At 33.8% G+C, this 22,249-nt stretch overlaps 2 protein-coding genes across 3 annotated transcripts; one reads left to right on the top strand and one right to left on the bottom strand.

Moving 5' to 3' along the window:
• Window positions 1-10,986: 10,986 nt before the first annotated feature.
• On the top strand, window positions 10,987-19,378 carry LOC107910289 (small G protein signaling modulator 1). 2 transcript variants are annotated; one of them, XM_016838094.2, is made up of 12 exons: window positions 10,987-11,454; window positions 12,229-12,327; window positions 12,875-12,978; window positions 13,331-14,136; window positions 14,265-14,387; window positions 14,532-14,620; window positions 14,701-14,901; window positions 15,251-15,637; window positions 16,471-16,554; window positions 17,277-17,347; window positions 17,427-17,507; window positions 19,072-19,378. In XM_016838094.2, the coding sequence occupies exons 1-12, from the start codon at window positions 11,314-11,316 to the stop codon at window positions 19,130-19,132; spliced, it is 2,247 nt and encodes a 748-aa protein (XP_016693583.1). In that variant the 5' UTR covers window positions 10,987-11,313; the 3' UTR covers window positions 19,133-19,378. The 2 variants fall into 2 exon arrangements, with proteins under 2 accessions (XP_016693583.1, XP_040945271.1); XM_041089337.1 differs by having other exon boundaries at window positions 19,078-19,378.
• LOC107910290 (probable peroxidase 26) lies at window positions 19,280-21,585 on the bottom strand. The gene is made up of 4 exons (XM_016838097.2): window positions 21,196-21,585; window positions 20,532-20,711; window positions 20,280-20,439; window positions 19,280-19,923 (listed from the first exon to the last, which is right to left on the bottom strand). Exons 1-4 carry the CDS (start codon window positions 21,445-21,447, stop codon window positions 19,496-19,498), a joined length of 1,020 nt encoding a protein of 339 aa, XP_016693586.1. The 5' UTR covers window positions 21,448-21,585; the 3' UTR covers window positions 19,280-19,495.
• Window positions 21,586-22,249: the final 664 nt, after the last annotated feature.

Raw genomic sequence — 22,249 nt, forward strand, 5'->3', positions numbered from 1 at the left:
ACAAAAAAAAACCCGCAGTGGACTGTTGGGGGTTTGAATTTTGGTCTTTTTAAATTGGTTCTCTAGTCCATTTAAATTACAATTTAGTCCTGTAACTTGATAAGTTTAATTAGAGCCTTAAATGGTAAGGAAACTTGATAAAATTTTAGGATTAGACTTGTAATTGATAAAATTTGTTAGAAACGCACTCAATTTAATATTCGGGCATAATACTAATAGTTTGAAATCATTACAATTTAGTTCTTAATGATAAAACTTGAATTAGACATAGAAAATAAACTTGGATTAACTTGAAATTTTTAAGGCTTACATAAATTGACTAAAAGAGGGTTGGTAAATGTTTAGATCTAAATTCAGGTTATTTTAACTGTAGGTGGTAACATGACAAAAATGCCATAGGTTAAGTTACTTATAAAAAGTTTAAAATTGGTTCACAAATTGCTTCCGGATTAATAAATAACTAATAAATAGAAAAGATTGAGGTGTTATAAGGTCGGGGTGTGTCTTGGGAGGTGATTAGCCGGAGAGTCACTTCGGTGGCTAATGTAATGCTTCGAATTTGGGCTGGTCCGTCCCGATTGGGTTTGGGGTGTCACAATGAGACATATAGGAAGCTCATGCTTGTAAAGGAGCACATAGAAAGCTCATGGAGCCAGGCTAATATACAACTTCTTATCATAGAGAGCCGGCATAGGGAGCTTGGCTGATACACAACTTATAAAACGGTTTCTTTAAAACATTCTGAAAACTTTAACTCTCTTAGAAGCTTACACAAACTGAACTTAAATTCATATTTTCAAAATTGTGTTTGAAAATAGAGTTTTGTAGCTTAAAACAAATTTTTTTTGGAAAACTTACTTTTGGGTTTCAAAAATAGGGTTCTTTTTAGAAACCATAGCCATTAGCACACATGAGAGAAATACTTTTGAAAACCCATGGTAGTTCACATAACCTGACAATTATTAGTCACTCACACTTTTGAAAACTTAATAAGAACATACTCACATGGAATCCCTGATCACTCATCGAAAAAAATGGAAAAACTTAAACAAGTTTAGCTTTGCCTTTATCCTTACTGGTAGATGGTTTGGCTAATTCTGTAACACCCCAAATCCAGTCTAAACGTTATGACCGAATCTGGCGATGTCACATTGTAACACCCCTTACTCGTATTCGACGCCGTAATAGGGTACGAGGCATTACCAGAATACATACACTTATAAACATGTTAAACCGAGTTATAAAATTTCATTCAAATTTAAACTCTTCAATTTTTTAACATGCTTTTATAAATCTTCACGTTGTAACTTCAAAATACTATATTTGTAACAAATAGGGCTTCTGAGACCCAATACATACTCATGCAATTCAATACTTCATTTCCATTTCATTTAATTCACGATTCTCATTTTCACTATTCAATTCAATTTCTCAATCCAATATACATTTCAATACCACAATAATTCATTTAATTCAAATCATATCATTTGTAATTTCCATTTAATTCACGTACAATTCAATTGCATTAAGTTCAATACTAATACATATTTATCGTTTAACTTAACATCCCCTTTTTGCATCATTTTACACTTCAAGCATGAACCTAGTATTTCATTTCCTTTCCACTCTCGTTTCCTATGCATATCACACAAGATATAAACATTACACTAAACCGTAGTCGCAAGCTAGCCTTTTTGAAGACTAACCACATGATAAACCATTTTACTAAAGATTACAAACTTTAAACCTTACCACCCTTTTATGATCACAAGCATATTTTCATCTAGACATTTAACATCTCAATGCATAATTTTATAAATTTAATGTGGCGTAATCCAGCCACAACTTGGCCAAAGCCTAAGTATACACACCAAACATGCTAGCCAAATAAACATATAGTATAAGCATTATAAGCATGGATAAGCACCACATTTATTTATGTTTCAAACTTATCAACATGAGTTAATTCATAAACCATTTTTGACATTGCTACATACCAAATCATATACCAAGTATGCCACATACACATACTATGAAACATTATTTTCTCACATGAACTTTAACTATAACTAATAATGCACAATTATAAATATCATTTCTTTTTAATCATTTATCGATTATAATCGAGCATATGACCAATTATACACAAATCATTCATATTTTATTTCAATTTTCCTCCTCCTCCTCTCCATTCTAGATCCTTAATGTGCATAACACACTTAAACAACATTAACTACAATTTTACTATTCACTCACATGTATATTCAAAGTTGTCTATTCGAGTCAGAGTCACTAAATTATTTTTACTTGGCGCTACAAAACTCCAAATTAAGATATGTAAATTTTCCCCGAAACTAGATTCACATGTCCTCTTGGTATAAAATTTTCAAAATTTTTGGTTTAGCCAAATAGTACATTTTATTCTTTAAAGTTTCCCCTATTTCACTACTTGATAGTTCTGACCTATCTTCACTAAAAATTAATTATCTAATTGTACAGAATTCAGATATTGTTTCTGTTTGTTTCTCTTGAAAATATATTCACTAAGGATTCTAAAAATATAATCCCATAATTATTTTTGTACAATTTTTTACAATTTTCCAAATTCAGAATAGGGGATTCAGAACTCATTCTGAATCTGTCTAACTTAACTTCAAATATCTCAAAATATATAACTCTTTTGCTTGCTCTGTTGCTTTTATGTAAAAATAGACTCATTCAGCTTCAATTTCATATATTATTCAGTCTCTAATTGAATCTCCACCATTTTTGGTGATTTTTCAATCTCACACAACTATTGTTTTCTAAACTGTTTTATTGCTAAATGTACTCTTTCATAATTTCACTTTTTCACTTTCAATCACAATTCAATTCAAAATTCACTTTTCCATTTCTAGGTTGATATTCAGTTGAATTACACACATATATTCATTATTCAATTACACTTAGTCAATTTCCCGATGAACACTTCGGAATAATAATAGATACTCGATGGATTCAACACATAGCAACCACCTTATTAATCAATGATGTCCGATGGAATCAGCACATAGCAACTACCTTACTAATCAATGATGTTCAGTTCACATAGTAGCTTGCACATAGTACTACACATGTGACCATTACCATTTGATCCACGTAGTAGCCTGCACATAGTACTACACACGTGATCGAAACTATCCGGTACGCATAGTAGCCTGCACATAGTACTACACATGCGACCTATCATTCCAGTACACGTAGTAGCCTGCACATAGTACTACACACGTGACAATCACTTTCACTTTTACATAGTGGCCTACACACAATCCGTGCCACACATGTGATCATTTCTGTCACTTCATTCATATCCCTTTTTATTCTAAAGGTTCATTTGGGAATTTTTCACTTTTTCTCACTTTTCTTTTTATCAATCAATTTCAATTTCTTGTATTTATTCATTTATAACAATACATTTAACTTATATAACCTTCACACTATTCATTCTAGTCCAAAAATCATACTTTTGTAAAATTATGTTTTTGCCCCTAAAGTTTTACAAAATTATGATTTTGCCCCTAGGCTCGTAAAATAATTTTTTTTCAATTTCCCTGCATTTTAGGCCTAGATGAACCATTTTCATAACTATAGTAGTCCACAATACTCACTTATTCACACACTTGTGACATATTTATAACTTTTACAAATTAATCCTTTTAGGCATTTTCATCGAAAATTACTTAGTACAAATCGTTTATCACACTCAAAACATTCATATTCTTCCATAAAATATCAAAATACATGCATATCATTCATGAGTAAATTTTTAAACACAAACCCTAGTTCAAAACAATGGTAAAAATAGGTAAATATTGTTACGAGGATTTCAAAAATGTAAAAATCATTAAAAACAGGGATACAACGAACTTACAATCGAGCTTGGAAGCTTGAAAAACCCTAGACATGGTTTCTCCATGAAATTTTCAGCCTAGGGGTTGAAGATGGACAAAAATTGGCTACGAACTGAACTTAGAACAAAGACTTTGATAATAGAATATTCAGTGAAGAATTTCACAGAATTAAGGGTCATATTTATAGCCCTAAGAGTCTTGGAAATCTTAGGATACCCTACTTGACTTAGGAAAGTTGTTATTTGTACGTAAAGTGTTCTTAGATACACTATATTTTTATTTCCTAATTTGAGTCTGATTGTATCTTTGACTGTTAAACCTAGTTTGCAATAAGATTGGCGAACCCCCGCTCGCCAACACATTAGCGAACTTGCCTCACAGTGAAACTAGTGAACGCCTTACCAATTCATGTGCCGTACATTGTTGCTGGCAAAACACCCCTTACTAAAACATCTCTTGGCGAACACCCAGTTCACCCAATTTTTAGGAATCCCCGTTCATTGAAATTCTAGTGAACCTTCACTTAACACAATCAAAACTTCTCGCCCCGATCTCGGGATGTGCCAAAACCTCATGGTAGTTGGCGATTGAAATGTTGCATGATTAGTTTTTGGGTTAGGGACTAAATTGTAAAAACTAGACTAAATTGAATAAACTATGAAGCCTAGAATTGAGGCGTCTAGGTGAACATTTAGATAGGTGAGACCGAGAGAAGAGCCTATCGAGAACCAGTTCGATTGTCGCGATTTAGAATGGTAAGATCAAGAGATAAACTAGACTAAATCGTTTAATTGGGTAAAATGGTGAGTGAGAGGTAAAATTGATCTAATTAGGAGTTTGAACCCTTTATACACCTAATCCAAGAATTAACTAACAAAATGGAAGTCAACTGACCACTTTAGCCTTTTGAATTATTTTTGTAGACTTTTGATTGTTTTGCAATTTAATCATTTTATGATGGGTGTCGATTCCACCAATATAAACCTACGCCTAATTTTCAATTTAAGCAGTATAGGGAGTAGGGTCGATCCTTCAGAGACTGGGTTTACTGCAAATTATTTCTCTCTTGACCAGATTTGTGTCTAGGCAGTTGTCATGCCCAAGAAATTTGGGGGGAGGATAAAATTGAAAACCTGGAACCTGAAATAAATAGGAAAAAAATGCGTGAAAAGTAAAGGCTGAAAATAAAATAATAAAAACAGTTAAATAGATCTGAAGAAAAATTAATTAAACTAAGCTCAGCATTAGGCACGGGTTTTTCCTCGTCTTTGAACCGGTCCTCGAAATTAGATGAACTTCTCTTTTCCAATAAACTAGTTATAGCTACCAAGGACGCCTCAGACACCAACTCTTCCTTGTGTAAATTAGTTATGGAACGTCCAATAACTAACCCTTACCGATCGAACAACCAACGAAACGTTCGTGATTTAGAACTCCTGCAGCTTTGCGTTTTAGAAGAGCCTAGCTCGAACCAATGTCCTCTACCGCGTGGGACATTTAAATCCGGTTACTACTTCCCTTGACGGAACCAAATAGCAATCTCCACTTGGCACGCCAATGTGTTCACAGAAATCCGATTAGACAATCGATCCTTTCGGAATTCCAACTATACGTCTAACCACACTTAATCAAACGATGTCTTTTTTGAATTAGTGTTGATCTGACTTTGTGAGTTGACAAAATCATACTTTTAATCCGGAGAAATAATAAAACTGGAATTTAGGAGTTAAATTGCTCGGGTTCGTAACTCACGGGTTTTGAAGAGGCTAATTTCGACCTAAAGCTGAAAATGGATTTAGTTAACTAAGGTTTGGGGTATATTGGAGTTGGGCATATATTAGATAAAGTAAAATGGGTGAAAAGGATGGGTGGCCTGGTTAAATATTGGGGCTAGAAATTTAGTAATATATTAAAATGGATGGTTAGCTACTGGAAATGAAAAGGGAATTTGAAAAAGGAATTGCAAATGGCTTAAGTTGGTGGCTAACTAGGAATTAATAAATTGAAGAAAAAGAAACTAAAAACAACAAAATGCTACGTGAGAAATGAAGAAAAGATTGCATTCAAAGATGAAAGCTTGATTTATAACTTGATTCAAGACTTGATGAATGAATGAACATAGTAGCCCCTATTTATACTAGTGGCTTTGCCAAATTAAGAGCCACTAACCATAGAAAATCAAGGAAATAAAATATTCCATGATACAAAAAATCCCTACATAATCTCCCACTAAGTCAACATAGAATTTCAGCTAATTGCATCTTGGAAAAATTCTTGTTTGGCCCGCCTTCTTTGCTCATTATTTCAATCTAGCCCAATTGTTTCCTTTTTCTTCTATTTAGCCCCAAATTGCACACCTGCACAAAATTCAATATAAACATGGAAAAATCAGTGGTGCACTCTCATAAATTAACCATTTTAATTACATAAAATATGTAATTTTAGCATTTAATCAAATCCCCCTACTTAGTTCATGCTAGTCTTCGAGCATTATGCATGTATCTGTAAAAGGAAAAATTCCCCCCATAATAGGACTTGACCCCCATGGTTTGCACAATTTAACAATTTAATCCTAGCACATTAACATCTCAAATAGGCTAGCCTAAGAAGTAAGTAAATATATTTCAGAATTTATTAGAGCTTGATAGACCTACCCCTAATTTATTTTTATTTATAATAATAATAATTTTTTGTGTACTTAGGACATTTTCGAATTTTTTTACGCGAGACAAGATGACAACTAGACCTGTCCATGGGTCGGGCCCAGAAAAAATTTTCAGCCCGCCTCTTAGGCCCGAGTCCAGCCCAGCCCGAAATATGGGCCTAAAATTTTGCCCAGGCCCGGCCCGGGAAAAATATCATAAGCCCGAGCCCGGCCCGGCCCATTTTTAAAATAAACATTAAAAAATTATTTTAAAAATAAAAAAAATAAAAAAAAATTATTTTAAAAGTATTTTAAAATTAAAAAATAAAAATAAAAAATATATTTATTATATTCGGGCCAGGTCGGGCTGGGCCCGGGCCAAAAAAGTGGTGCCCGAGGCCAAAAATAAAAATAAAAAATATATTTATTATTTTGGCCTATATTTTTACCCAAACCCTCTTATATTTCGGGCGGGCCGTCGGGCCGGGCCGGGCCGCCCGGCCCATGGACAGGTCTAATGACAACCCAAGCACCATGTTCCAGTTACTCGATTCAGATGTCTCTAAGCGGGTTATTTCGACCTACTCGTGATAGCTTGTTAGCGGAGTGAGTGAAAAGAAATTAGACAGTCACACGAACCTTTTTACGCGAGATGTGATGACAACCCAAGCACCATGTTTCGGTTACTCAGCCCGATGTACAACCTCAATTTTTCACTCTTAACATTCGTATCAGAGGAGTATTTATTCATTTCTTCTTTTTTTCTCTTTTTTTTAAGAAGAGAAGGCAGAAAATTGACATGTGGTATAAGGTAGATAGTTAAGCAAACTCATAATTCCTAAAAAAAAAATTCTTACCCACTAAGTCTAGGCTATTGTAAAGTTTATATATAAAGAACTAAATAGCTATATAGGTCAAACCATAAGTGTACCATCCCAATTTATCAAAAGAAAAATTTTACCTTTCACAAAAAACATGCAAAAACAGCGACAACGAATAAGCAAAATAGAACCAATATATGTTCCCTTCCCCCTACTTATTTTACATTGTCCCTAATGTAATTTGAATTGAATTAAATGATAAAATAAAGGTAAGTAGGGAAAGGAAAAAGAAACTCCCCATGTATTTCAACGTCGTGGAGGGTTGCCTCGTAGGTGTGTCCACGGTGTTAAATGGTGGGTAGGTGGATTGGGCCTTGGTTGAAATTAAAAGAATTTTGTGGGCTAACATGGGGGATTTAATTTTGTCTTGGAATGTCTCCCTGCAAAATAAAAATAAAAATAAATAATAAGAAAAAAAATTAAAATTAAAATGGGTATTTTTTTATTTCTTGAATTTATTAGCTAAGCTATAAACTCAAGAAATAAATTATTAAAAACCAAGATTACGAGATTTGGTAAAGCAGTCGTGATAAATGCACCAAGTAAGTTCCCAGGAAAGAGAGGTGAGTCACAATGCACATTCTTAAGTACCAAGTCTTTCTTTAGATAGAACTGATCCTCGACATGTATTTTCATTTTCCATTTTACCAAAAATTTTATTTGCATAAAGGGAAAATTTTGGGTTGCCTCCCAACAGCGCTTTGTTTAACGTCGTTAGCTCGACGACCTATTATTCAAATTCTAGGCTCCTCAAGAACAATTGTAAGTGTTGCCAGTCCCCGGCAACGGCGCCAAAACTGATGGGTGTCGATTCCACCAATATAAACCTATGCCTAATTTGCAATTTAAGCAGTATAGGGAGTAGGGTCGATCCCTCAGTGACTGAGTTTACTGCAAATTGTTTCTCTCTTGACCAGATTCGTGTCTGGGCAGTTGTCGTGCCCAAGAAATTTGGGGGATGATAAAATTGAAAACTTGGAACCTGAAATAAATAGGAAAAAAATGCGTGAAAAGTAAAGGCTGAAAATAAAATAATAAAAACAGTTAAATAATTCTGAAGAAAAATTAATTAAACTAAGCTCAGCTTTAGGCACAAGTTTTTCCTCGTCTTTGAACCGATCCTCGAAATTAGATGAACTTCTCTTTTCCAATAAGCTAGTTATAGCTACCAAGGACGCCTCGGACACCAACTCTTCCTTGTGTAAATTAGTTATGGAACGTCCAATAACTAACCCTTACCGATCGAACAACCAGCGAAACGTTCGTGATTTAGAACTCCGGCAGCTTTGCATTCTAGAAGAGCCTAGCTCGAACCAATATCCTCAACTGCGTGGGAAATTTAAATTTGGTTACTACTTCCCTTGATCGAACCAAACAACAATCTCCACTTTGCACGCCAATGTGTTTACAGAAAACCGATTAGACAATCGATTCTTTCGGAATTCCAACTGTATGTCTAACCACACTAAATCAAACGACGTCTTTTTTGACTTAGTGTTGATCTGACTTTGTGAGTTGACAAAATCATACTCTTAATCCGGAGAAATAATAAGTATTGGAATTTAGGAGTTAAATTGCTTGGGTTCGTAACTCACGGGTTTTGACGAGGCTAATTCCAACCTAAAGCTGAAAATGGATTTAGTTAACTAAGGTTTGGGGCATATTGGAGTTGGGCATAAATTAAATAAAGTAAAATGGGTGAAAAGGATGGGTGGCCTGATTAAATATGGGGGCTAGAAATTTAGTAATATATTAAAATGGATGGTTAGCTACTGGAAATGAAAAGGGAATTTGAAAAAGGAATTGCAAATGGCTTAGTTGGTGGCTAACTAGGAATTAATAAATTGAAGAAAAAGAAACTAAAAACAACAAAATGCTACATGAGAAATGAAGAAAAGATTGCATTCAAATATGAAAGCTTGATTTATAACTTGATTCAAGACTTGATGAATGAATGAACATAGTAGCCCCTATTTATACTAGTGGCTTTGCCAAATTAAGAGCCACTAACCATAGAAAATCAAGGAAATAAAATATTCCATGATACAAAAAATCCCTACATAATCTCCCACTAAGTCAACATAGAATTTCAGCTAATTGCATCTTGGAAAAATTCTTGTTTGGCCCGTCTTCTTTGCTCATTACTTCAATCTAGCCCATTTGTTTCCTTTTTCTTCTATTTAGCCCCAAATTGCACACCTGCACAAAATTCAATATAAACATGGAAAAATCAGTGGTGCACTCTCATAAATTAACCAATTTAATTACATAAAATATGTAATTTTAGCATTTAATCATTTTAGGTATTAGATATCATAATTACTCATTGATAATGATTTACCCTATTATAATACATAGTGAGTAGCTAGCTAGACTTCTTGTGTGCATGCATTTTCATTGCTAATCACCTTATCACTTGAATTCTCTTAGGTTCGATCCTCGAATGCTTCGTGTTTCGTTGTAACATAAAAATATTACAATTGATCTGTCACACTTGCAAATAGCTGTTATATTTCTTATTGTATTTGTGTTGATTCCACTTCTACCTCGACACGCACGCCGAGGCATGATCATTAATATCATTAACCTTTTGCTTAAAATATTACGTGATTATATATAATTTGAATACCCTAAGAGTTTTAAAGGCTAATTAATGACTTCACATTTCTTTTAGGTTTGCATCTTTTTTTACATCATAAGACAATGGTCAAATTTTAATTTTGGCATCTAGACTAAAACTTGATATTTAATTCATATAGTTTAATTTTTGACATAATTTAGTTTATCCAATCTTATAATGTAGCTAATTAGTCTAAATAGTTAATATTGTTAACTATTTCAAATAAAATGCTGATGTAAATTTTTTTTAAAAGGAATATAATTCCAATAGAAAAAATCATTGTGACGATTCAAATGAGTGCTTTAAGGAAAAAAATCCTAATAAATATTTTTAATGTTATTTTCATTGTTACATGACACTAGGTAATTTTTTAAAAGAAAAAAATAAAATAAAATAAATAAAAGACGATATTTTTAAAAATAAAAGTAGAGAGATTAAATTCTAAATATACAAAAATATTTTAATAATCAAAATTTAGTGGACAAAAAGGTCATCAACCCAACTCAGTCATAGAATTATAGGATTGGTTTTCATTTTTAAGTTAAATCCAAAATGAATGAAATTGTTAAATATAAATAAAAAAAGGTTAAAGTAGTAAAATTGGTTTGATTTGGTAATGAAATATGAGCTGCTTTAGAAAAATCTAAATACTCCAAAATTGTAAGATTTGTCCAAATAAAGGCATACCGAATCAGTTACATCACATCCATTTTATTTTTACATATTTTCCTATCATCCATCATGGTTTTTTTAGATTTGAAATTTAAATGAAGAAAAGTAAACTTATAATGTTATTTAAAAATGTATTTTTATTTTTATAAGAATCTGGGTTATACATTTTGTATTGAAATAAATTTCATCTATATCATTTACTTTTTTGGTTTTGTATTTATCTCATGTTAATACAACAAATAAAAGAAAGTGGGACGAAAATGGAGAAAATTTAAGAAAATATTAATTAAAAATAGAAAGAAGAAACGACCTTGTGTTTGTGAACATGGCGATGGGCTCCTCCATTTATTTGACACGTCTTTTTCACCTCTTCTCTGTTTTTTTCTCTTCTCAAAACTTTGAAATGAATTTCACTTGTTTTTAATTAGATCCCAACTCAATCAATTGAACTTACTAATCAAACCCAAAATTTATATATGATTTTGATGCCAAACTATCGCTATTGTTTCGGAATTACCGGTAAATAAAGCGGGAGAGGTGAATGATAGTTCTAAAAAAGGAAAGGGAAGGGAGGAGACGGTGTAGGGGGCTGTTGTTCTAAGTGTAATGTCTTTGGGGGAAAAGGAAAACCCATGGAGGTATGGAAAAGCTGCCGTCGCCGCTGCTGCCGGAGCTGTCAATATTCACAGAGTCGGTTCAATCGTTCGCGACATCGGAGATCCTTGTCTTTCCCAGTCTCCTATCAAGGTTTGTTTTAGCTGTAAGATCATTTCTTTATCATTATTTATATTATTCTGTTAGTTAAATGAGAATCAAACGTATTTTCTTATTGAATCGGAACTTAATCACTGCATTGTATAGTTTCTTAATGAATGTAAGCTTTCTTCTAAAGCTTTATAAGGTCTTTATTTCATAACATATTGGGTCGAATGAGATCCCTTGGGCAAGAGCTGGGATTTTATTTCAAAATGGAAAAAAGGATATTATTACAAAAATGAAAATTTTAATTCGTGATATATAATTAGTGGTTGAAACTCTTTTTTTTTAAGTCTCTTAACCTTTAATTGTTGAATTGTTAGTTTATATAGGTCAGGTTTGAATTTTGAGGGAAGGTATACATGTCCCAAAAATCAAATGCAAACATTAAATTATAATGGATGGTGGCATATCTAAACCTTGCATTCTGGCTAATACATTTATATATTCAGATTGTATGGTGTCTGAAAAAAATGAGTTAAGACCATGCAATATGAGCTCAATACCATTGCATCATTATGATCTTAGCAATGCATAATTATGAGTAATGAGTGTTCTCTATCTGCTACAATGTTTCTTTACTACCTCTCCAACTTTTCTGTCTTAATAATTTCAATATAATGAGAGAAGAGAGTAGAACACTTATTGGCAAACTGATTTGTGTAAATATGGTCTTTATTGATTTTCCATTTTTCTGATTTTGGTGTGACCGTCATTTTTTCTACTCTTCTTTTTTGGCATTAATAAATATGTTCTTTGTTGCAGGCAAACAAGATGCTGAAGCCAGAGAAGTGGCAGGCTGCTTTTGATAATGAAGGGAAGGTTGTTGATTTTCACAAAGTACTCAAGTTGATTATTTTAGGGGTATGTCTAAGTGCCTTTTTTTCCCTGGAAATATCTTGTTTACCTTGGTGGTTGCATTTTTTTTTTGTGTGTGCAAATATGTTGGTATTGTACTTGCAAACCTGGAATTAGTTGAAATAAATAGTATCGAAGGTCAAAAGTCCAGCAACCACTATTCTTGACTTCCTGCATTATCTTTTAGACGTTTTCAACATTACGTGCTTATATGCAAATTCTTATTTGGTTATTTTACTTATATCCTCAGATATCTTACTTCATGCCTTTGTCGACTATATATGTTAAGCAGGATCTTACCATGATTGGCAGTGGGGTAGGTTTAGATGGTAGCATTTTGTACAAACCAGTAGGACCTGTCAATCAATTTTTCTTTAAATTTTTTATGTATTTCCAATGTTGTATATGGTCAGTCATATGCTGTTTTTCTGATATTGTTGATATCATATTTTCTTATGTTTTTTATCTCCTCCCTTGGTCAAATTTGTACCTACACACATGTTTTCTCCAGACAGCGCAAAACTGTGACAGCAATTTATCTCATTGATTTTAGGGGGTCGATCCATCTATAAGATCAGAAGTTTGGGAGTTTCTTCTAGGTTGCTATGCATTGGGGAGCACTGCAGACTACCGAAGGCAATTAAGGACAGCCCGAAGGTCTATCCTTGTCTTTTCCATTTCATATTTTACTAATATTTTTTTTCTTTGTAGAATCATAAGTACCTATTTTTAGGCTGTTATGCTTGCACTTGAAACTAATTTAATACTCTTTATAGTTTAATGTTTTTGTGATATCATGCTTGACTGTAGCTTCTGATAATCAGTTTTTAAATGATTGTCTGCATTGTCTATTATTTGGTGCACGTCTAAGAATCAAGATTTTGTGACTTGTCAATTGAATACCTTTTCTAGTCTAATTTTTGCTGGGAATGTTACTACCATTTGTAACATTAAGGCTCATTTTTTCCTGTTTTATGAATATTTAACATCTTTATGGAAATGTATGCAGGAAACATTACAACGACCTCATACAGCAATGCCAGTCAATGCATTCAAGCATAGGAACTGGTTCACTTGCCTATCCTGTGGGTTCAAAAGTTATGGATATGAGGTCAGCTTCTAAAGATGAGCAGAGAAGGGAATCAAAAGTTGACAATAGACAAGCTTCCACTGATGTTACTGATAACAGAGAGGAAGATTCTCATTTAGGTGATAACTGTACTAATAGGTTATATGCCGACCAAGGAAAAGGTTGTGATTTTGCTGACATTATCAGTGTGAGGGGAAATGCTCATACTGCTGCACATGACTCTTGCTTTTTACCAACTTCGGGTCCATGTGGCCACTACTCCCCAAAAATAAGGAGAGACTGTAATGGGTCAGATTTCTCAACTGGATCTGATTTTGATTTTCCTCCTTTACCACTAACAGATTTGTTTGAGAAGAATGAAGATGAGAAAGAATTTGATGCAAATGAGGGAGAGAATGCTGCAAAATATAAGGTGACACTTGAGGATGACAATATGCATAGTTTTCAAATCAATAACAATGCTGACTTAATCATGGAATCAAATGTTCCACCCTCACTATCTAAAAGTATTTCACTCCCTTATAACTCTGAAATTGAATTGGTCCCTTCTGATGCCTATGAGCCAGTTCTGAGATCCAACATTGTAAGTCATAAAGCAGAAACAGTGAACAGATTAAGAATTTTAGATGTTCCAAAAACCCGATTGGTAAATGCTAGCGGATCTCAAGAAGGGACTGCCCATGATGAAACAGTATCTGAATGGCTTTGGACTCTACACCGAATAGGTAACTTAGTTACCTTGTGTTATTTGTACTTCAAAGTGCAAAATATTTTCCCTTTTTCTATTACATTAGATAATTAGATACTGTTTATTAGTTATTCTTCTTAGCTGACTGGATTCATCCTTTCTCAGTCGTTGATGTGGTGAGAACGGATGGTAATCTTGAGTTCTATGAGGATAAAAGAAATGTAGCTAGAATGTCTGATATTCTTGCTGTTTATGCATGGGTTGATCGTGCAACTGGTTATTGTCAAGGTTGTAGCCTTCTACTCTTAACATGTTTTGCTGAACTTTTCTTATTGATTTGCTATTTATCTGGTGCAAAGCTGTGAAAGATGCAATTCTATGTTTGAGTTTTAAACATCTAATACTAACTGATTTAGTTGGATTTAATTGTAGGTATGAGTGATCTGCTATCTCCTTTTGTTGTTATATTTGAGGATAATGCAGATGCATTTTGGTGCTTTGAAATGTTGATTAGGAGAATGGTATTTTAAACTTGGTGAATATGTTGATCTTGATCATTTATGTTTTTTCTACTTACGTCTGCTTTTCCACATGCCTCCAGCGTGAAAATTTTCAGATGGAGGGACCAACTGGAGTGATGAAGCAACTGCAAGCATTGTGGCATATTTTGGAACTCACAGATAGGGAAATATTTATACATCTATCAAAGATAGGTGCTGAAAGCCTTCATTTTGCATTTCCAATGCTGCTGGTTCTATTTCGCCGAGAGTTATCCTTCAATGATGCTCTTTGTATGTGGGAGGTCTGTGCATTTAGTTTCATTTACTGCTCTCAACTGTCTCAATTTATGGTACTATTATATTATAATGCTCACCAGATTGAGCCTAAAGTTAATGCCAGTAAGGTGGAAAAAGTTTCTGGTACTAATTTTTGAGTTCAGCTTTTTCAATTTATACTCTGACTTGCTGTTTATGAGAATGGTTTTTTTAAATGGAATATTAGCCTGTTAGTGAAGTCAAGATCAACAGTAAAAATCTCAAGAACTCATAGAAACCAGGAACTATTTTTTACTTTTTATATTCTTTCCATTTTATTTTATGCTTCATTTCTTTCTTTTGATATTGGAACTAAAAATATGGACCCCAATTTAGATGATGTGGGCAGCTGATTTTGATGAATCTGTCAATTGCAATCTAGAGAAGATCTGTTTAGAGGCATTGACTGTACAAGTTCCTGGGGACTCTAGGGCAGAAGATGATGAAGAAAATACAGAAAATGGAAATCATAATGCAATAGGTGGCCTACAATTTAAGCATTCTTTGTCTGAGAACGAAGGAATAAAAGCTGCATCGACTTATCACTTTTGTGGTTTGACTCGGAATTTTTGGTCTAGAAATGATCGTCTCCAAATATGCAATGTTGTCTCTCCAACTAGGAAAGGGGATGATGATTTGCCTGTCTTTTGTGTGGCTGCTATTCTTATCATGAACCGCCAGAAACTCATCAAGGAAACCCGTTCAATAGATGACATGATAAAGGTAAGTCCCTGAAATTGTTAATTTATACTGTCTTCTTATCTCTACACCCGCATGCACAGCTTTGAGCGTCCATTTTAGTGACAACCATCTCTCAGGTTGTACTTCTCGGGTGTTTGGTTACAACCGCTTTTAATTATTTGAGCTAGCTAGCCAAGATCTCTCTAGGCTTATATGTTTTTGTTAGGATAATTTTCTTATTAGTTTTCCCTTTAAAAAAAGAGAGTATATTATCTTCCACAGGATTGAAAGATTTTTGAAAAACATGTTTGATCATAAGAAGGATGTAAGCAATTTTCTTTCTTCTACGGTAGAAACTAAATTGTCTCCAGTTAAAGGTTTTCAATTACTGTTGAGATGGGAACTAGGCCCTACTTCTGCATAGGTGGCTTTTTCTAAGTATGTTCACTTTTGTAAATAAAACATAAGGGAGTTACCTGTTATTGCTAGAATCCACTCTCAACTTGGTAAGATGTTGATCAAAGTAATGCCTAGCTTTGAAATGGCAGATGCAGGGGAACTCACCCTGAGTTTCTTTTTCATTTCTGAGTTGCTTGAATACTAATATTTCATAAAAAAATTTTAAACGAAATTTAACCTATCCAAGATCTCTGGTTTTGATTGTATTGAGTGCACACATTTTCAGGTTTATGGACCTTTCGTGTACCTGTAACTTTTGCATGGCTGTTTTCTTTCACTCTAATGAGTACAGCATTAATTCTGGATGTGTGGCTTACTGTTACGGAAGAGATGGATGGTTGATGTCCCCATACATCTCAATAGTTACAGATGTTTCTTCTGATTTCAATCCTTTTTCTTTTGCACACTTATTGCAGATTTTCAATGATAAGCTTCTAAAAGTCCATGTCAGAAGGTGCGTAGGTACTGCAATCAGACTAAGAAAAAAATACTTTTGCAAGGTTAGTAATTGTATTATTTTCCTCTTATGGAAATATGAGCGAGAGGTGAAATGTAAATTCAACCCATTCCTCTGCTTTGCAGTAAACCCTCCAACCTTTTGTTTCTTTCTCTTGCTCTCTCTGATGACAGTGCAAAGGCATTGTCATTTTGGAAACTTTAATACTGCTATGGTGTTAGAACTTGTAAAAATGAGATCCAATCGCACAAATGACAGATTTGAGGTAGTACATGATGTCTAAAACTTATGTCGAGATGGAGTATAAGAGTAAAAGTAACAGGAATAATAGGAGCACGCATTTTGCTTTGTTTACTGAAATATAATATCAAATAGAGCACTGGTCTAGTGTGATCTTTATAATTGATTATAGAACTCATTGGTTTAGTGTGATCTGTATGACAGACCATAGTCGGAAAAAACAAACATGGTGTTCTTGACATTGGCTTTTCTTGACTATATTTTGCATTACCTTGCATTACATTGTTCTTGGAAAAAATTAATACTCTTCTTTCAAATCAACTCTCCTTTTGGAGCAATGGATGAAAACATTAACATGTTGAACTAATGGCATGAATTATCTGCATTGTAATTTATGGTTAAGGCAGTTGGCATGTGAAATGTGCTAACTGCAGTGGACATGCATGACAATACTCTCTTCTCTGCTCACTTGAATGTTTCTCCTTTATAGTTACCTTTATTAAATCTAATTTTTGTTGTAATCAGTTAATCAGGATAAAAGGGCATTCCCGTCGTCATAGTCAGTACGTCTACAGCATTTCCTGCCTACTTTCTCGGTAAAAAGACAACAGCACTTTGAATTAGAATTTAGTATCTGTTTGAACATGGTGTGAATGTTTATGGCGGGTCTCTTAGAATGGAGCATAAAGAAGAAGTGCTTTGCGGTCGAAGATTCTTCCTACTTTTTCACTCCATTATCTTCAAGTCTGTTCCAAGGTAACCATGTCTGGTTTATATTCATTTCTACAGCAGTAATAATATTTGATGCAAAACCGTGTATAAAATTCATGCAGAAGAACTTTTGAGTTGAGCAGTGTCAGTATTACATATTGGAATACTTTTTCCCTTATTCTTTTGGTTACACTTTTTCCAGTCAAATATAGTAATAGTAACATTCGGTTACGTAAATTAACCTATAGAAAAAATTATGTATTACTATCAAAATTTTGGTAAGATCTGGACCAAGTATCAATTATCGGAGATTTAACTGTTGATGATCATATTTATAGTTTGAACTTCAAATTTTGTTAAGTTATTGTGTAAAAGATTGGTTTACAGAATTTACCCTTTGCTAATTCATCTGATACTAAAATATCATAAGAATAAAGTTTGTTTAAGGAAATCAAGATAATTTGGTGATAAAAGGAAGAAATAGTCAGAATGACATAACTCAAGTAACTGTTAAATGAAAACTTCACTTCATCTTGTTTTGGTCTGATTTTAGAAGAATGTCGTCAACTAGCTTTCTACAAAAAAAGAAAATTCATAAACATGTATAGATGCATGTGTGTGTGGGTGATTGTGTCCGTTCATAGGTTATTCTCAGATCATTTCCCTTACACATTCTGTTTGAAGCTAAATGTTTTGACTAGATTAACCTTTCATATAATCTTGGAAGTTTAAATGTTATGTACTATCTTAGCTCTAGCCCAGAACTTGGTTCCTAATTTAACACCAAAAAACAATGATGTAGGATGAAGTAGGAAATGTAAAACAAAAGGCAATAGAGGCTAAATTGTTGTAGAATTGAAGTTGAAACAAGAACTATAAGGTTTGGGTTGTAGAACCTCCCGTGAATCATTAAACATTTGAAGCTTGTTGCTGGAGTACAGGAGCTCTTTATCCTGGCCCTTTGTTACAAATAAACCTGATCTAGTCCGAGTCATACAAAATCATTAAAAGGTTTCATGCTGAGTCACTGACCCTTCAAATAAAGAAAATATGTCTAATTACCGATAAAGAAAAATTACCAACATCATAAATTTAGCAAAATTCCAGGATGCTCACACGTCAAAGAGGTAATTGAAATGTGAAGTAGGAATTTATGATATATATGTCATGAAAATGCTGAAGCTAAACTTTTCTTCTAGACCTTTGTTTTTCCTCCATGGCAATGACCTTCAATTTTTTTTTTTTTTGGGTCTGATGACCTATTTATTAGATTTCTGATTTTGTTCCATGCTCTTATTCCTTGCAGTTTAGTGCTTGGCATAATAACTGTAGTATAATGCAAAATTCTGTACTAATGTCGGTTATAAACAATTCTCGTGTGGTTCGACAATCATTTGAACAAGTTTCTTCTTAGAGTGCAGTTATCTGGTTTTTAAGATGTGCAAGTAGGCAGTTTGATGTTCAATATTTGATGATTTTAGGAAAATATGCTAAATGGATTACTTTTTCTCTGTTTTTGGCATGATTAACTTTGCTCTGACTTGTTTTTAGCATCATGTTTGTGCTGTAGCTTATACGGTTTTCTCCTTTTTGTCCCCTCATTTTGAAGGTACAGGAAAAGACTGAAAGTTGGAAGAAGTCCCATCTTTTCAAGGTTCATACGTATGTAAACATTTATCTATCACAAAATACCTCTTCCAGGTTAGGCAAGCATGATCTGGCTTTTTACCGATATATAATTTGATTTAAGTTTAAAATCTAAATGTTAAATTGTGAATTTACAGAAAGAAAAATAATACTGTGTAGTTATTAGATAATTGAACTTTTAACTTTTCTGTAGGACAGTTTAGTTGAAGGATTGAACAAGTTATACAATTTATTTGTGGAAAGAAAATAGTTGCCATTTTTTTGTTTTTTATTGATATTTATGATATTAATGCTATACCTTAATCCAAGACGTTGGGCATTTCAATGACAATCATCACTATAATTTTATGCTTATGAATCATTCCTCCCTGAGCCGAGTGACTCGCCTATTTTTTGTTTGGAAATCTGCAATTTTTGCGTATTTCACCTTCCTTACCTGTTAGAACATTGATATTTCCCATTCGACTCATGGAAAGAGCAAATGATCTCCTGAAATCTTCAAACCCGGCAGCGAATTCTTCAGTGATCTGCTTAGTATCTTCGTTATAGAGTAGCTGCTGATCAACTCCAAGGACAGCTTCATTGGTTAACACTCTGGAGTAGTAGGAGTTGATGAAACTATATTTGGATCCGGATGCTGGGTTTAGAAATATGAGCGGGTCGGGTTGGCCCTTTTTAGTTTTTGGCGGACATAGCTTCCTCATTTCTTCCAACAATGATGCCTTCATGCTTGGATCTGGCTTTCCTGTATCATTGAAATTGTACAGCCTATCCACAATGAAGCTGCAGTGTGTTCTCCCCATGGAATGTGCTCCTGATAAGAAGTGCCAAGAAATTATCATTAAAAAGGGTTCCATAGTCTAAGGATAGGGGAGGGAGTTGCAGATGTTGGGGTTCGAATGCCGGTTCTGCTAGAAGTCGCTTTTTAAGGTTAGTTGTGTGAACCAACTGAGCTAAATACCAGGTTCATATTACTGATGGTTTGTTTATTCCTCTATTTGCCAATGAAGTGGGAGAAAAGAGTGATTAATAGTATTCATTCTGTTCCACTCCCACCCTATAGCTTTTAATCATGCCTTGTTCATGTTAATTCCACATGTTTGTATACACTAACAGGTTAATAATAGATATAGATTTTGACTAGTTGATGTATCCGTGTTAGTGTTTTACCTAATAGGGTTGTCATGTCCAACACATCCAAGCCTCTTGATCGGAAATAAGCGAGAGAAGCTTCCCAGGAGATGGATGGTGAAGGGAGATCAACGGAGTCCTTGGTCGATGTCATCCCGTCTCTTCTCCCTGTATATACGGGATAAGACGGTGCTCCTGCCTGAATTTATATAATATGAATTAATGATTTATATGATACAAATACTCTATAGAGATTTAGTTAATGATGAGAAAAATTAAATAAATACATACCAAATGAACAGCATCTCGAGTGGCGAGGTTAAGAATGTCAGCACAAGAGACAACGCCTGGGCAACGAGCTTCAAGCACCGTCTTAATCTTGTCGATAAACGCGAACCCTGCCAGTCCCCTGTTCTGTGGTGCAGCCTTCTCCGAATTCGGCCCATCTAGCAGGACTGAAGCATCGCATCCCTAACCATTTCCATCAACCCTTGTAAGTATTAAAACCAAAAGACTTTGGCACCCAAATCTTTATCCTTTCATTACAATCAACTGAAATTTTCATATAAATGAACTCTCCAGTTGACAAACCTCTTAGTATTAAAACCTAGAAAATTACTTTTAATATATTTCATACAATCATTCATGTGATAGTATTACTAAGATGGAAAGCCGAACTGGCTTTGGAAACGTGAAGTCTCTCATGTTTCAGTTCCGCCGTTATTTTTATTTGTAGTAGGTGAGTTTGATGCATTTTAATAAATGATTTTGATTATAATTATTTAAATTTAGGACGTACTCGTAATTATAATTTCTTCTAAATAACAAAATAAAAATTTATCCCCGGGATGGGAAAAAAGTGTGCTTTATGATAATTAGAAAGAAAAGGGTGCAGCAGACATTTATGAAATATACAAATAAAAAAGGAAAAAGGAAAACAATGATAAATACTTACATTTACAAAACAATCCGCATACAGCAAGCGAAGAAGCTTAGGTGCAATAGTTTTATCATACTTATAAAACGATTCCACTTGGTGCCTAATATAAGCCTCTGCATTATCACATGTATTATGCACCTTATAGTAATGCCAAACCAGCTTCACCGGAGTCTGCAACGACCATGCCGCCTCAACCGCAACCTCCATTGAGCACCACAAGCTCAGTACTGCAAGAGCAAAACCGAAACCCAACCTTTCTCTCCTCATTTTCTCACTTTAAAGCATAAACCCTAATATGCACACCAAGCTTGTATATCTGCTCATGGTAAGGGGGGCAAAGCTTATATAGAATCTATTTTTTGACTTGCCACGCGTCTTTACCGACAATGCCAAGTTGGATAAATTCGAAAATAGATGATATATTTTTCATAAGTTTATAGAAACTTGATCCTTTATTATCGTAAGAGTGAAGCGAATGGGGCTGTTCACATGCAATAAGGTGTTTTAGACATTCTTTTACGTTATGTTGTTTACGTCGATAGCAAGGAACGTGATTGCATGTGATTGCAGCATTGGTTTGAGGGTCTATTTTATTTTACATTTCTGTTCTCTTTTTTGTGATCCAAAAACTTTTCAAGTTTCCAAGAAATTTTACTCGTTAACCAATGTTAATTTGGGTTATGATTTGATGATTAATCAATTACGAACTTTGGGCTTTGTAAGTTTGACTAGGTTTTGTGAAATTTGATTTTCTCCAATAATTCTTTAATTCAAGTATTAAAATGCATTTCGATGCTCTTCCTTCTTTTCCGCATATAAAATCTCGGTATACTTAACAAAATACTTAGTTTAATGTTTACTAATTTAAGAATACAAGTTTTGTTGCCTTTTGATCTTTTATTATAGGATTGGTGGGAGAGAAGCTGCTGAATTAATTATTTTTTTTATAATTATCATAGGTCAAGCTTCCATTATCATAATCTTTCTTATTTTCTATTTTTTTAAAAGAAGAAAATCATAATTTCTTTGTTATTTTTTCTAAAATAAAGAAATCTTCCTTTGAAATTAA

The sequence above is a fragment of the Gossypium hirsutum genome, chromosome D02, assembly GCF_007990345.1.
Source record: "Gossypium hirsutum isolate 1008001.06 chromosome D02, Gossypium_hirsutum_v2.1, whole genome shotgun sequence".
Classification (NCBI taxonomy): domain Eukaryota; kingdom Viridiplantae; phylum Streptophyta; class Magnoliopsida; order Malvales; family Malvaceae; genus Gossypium; species Gossypium hirsutum.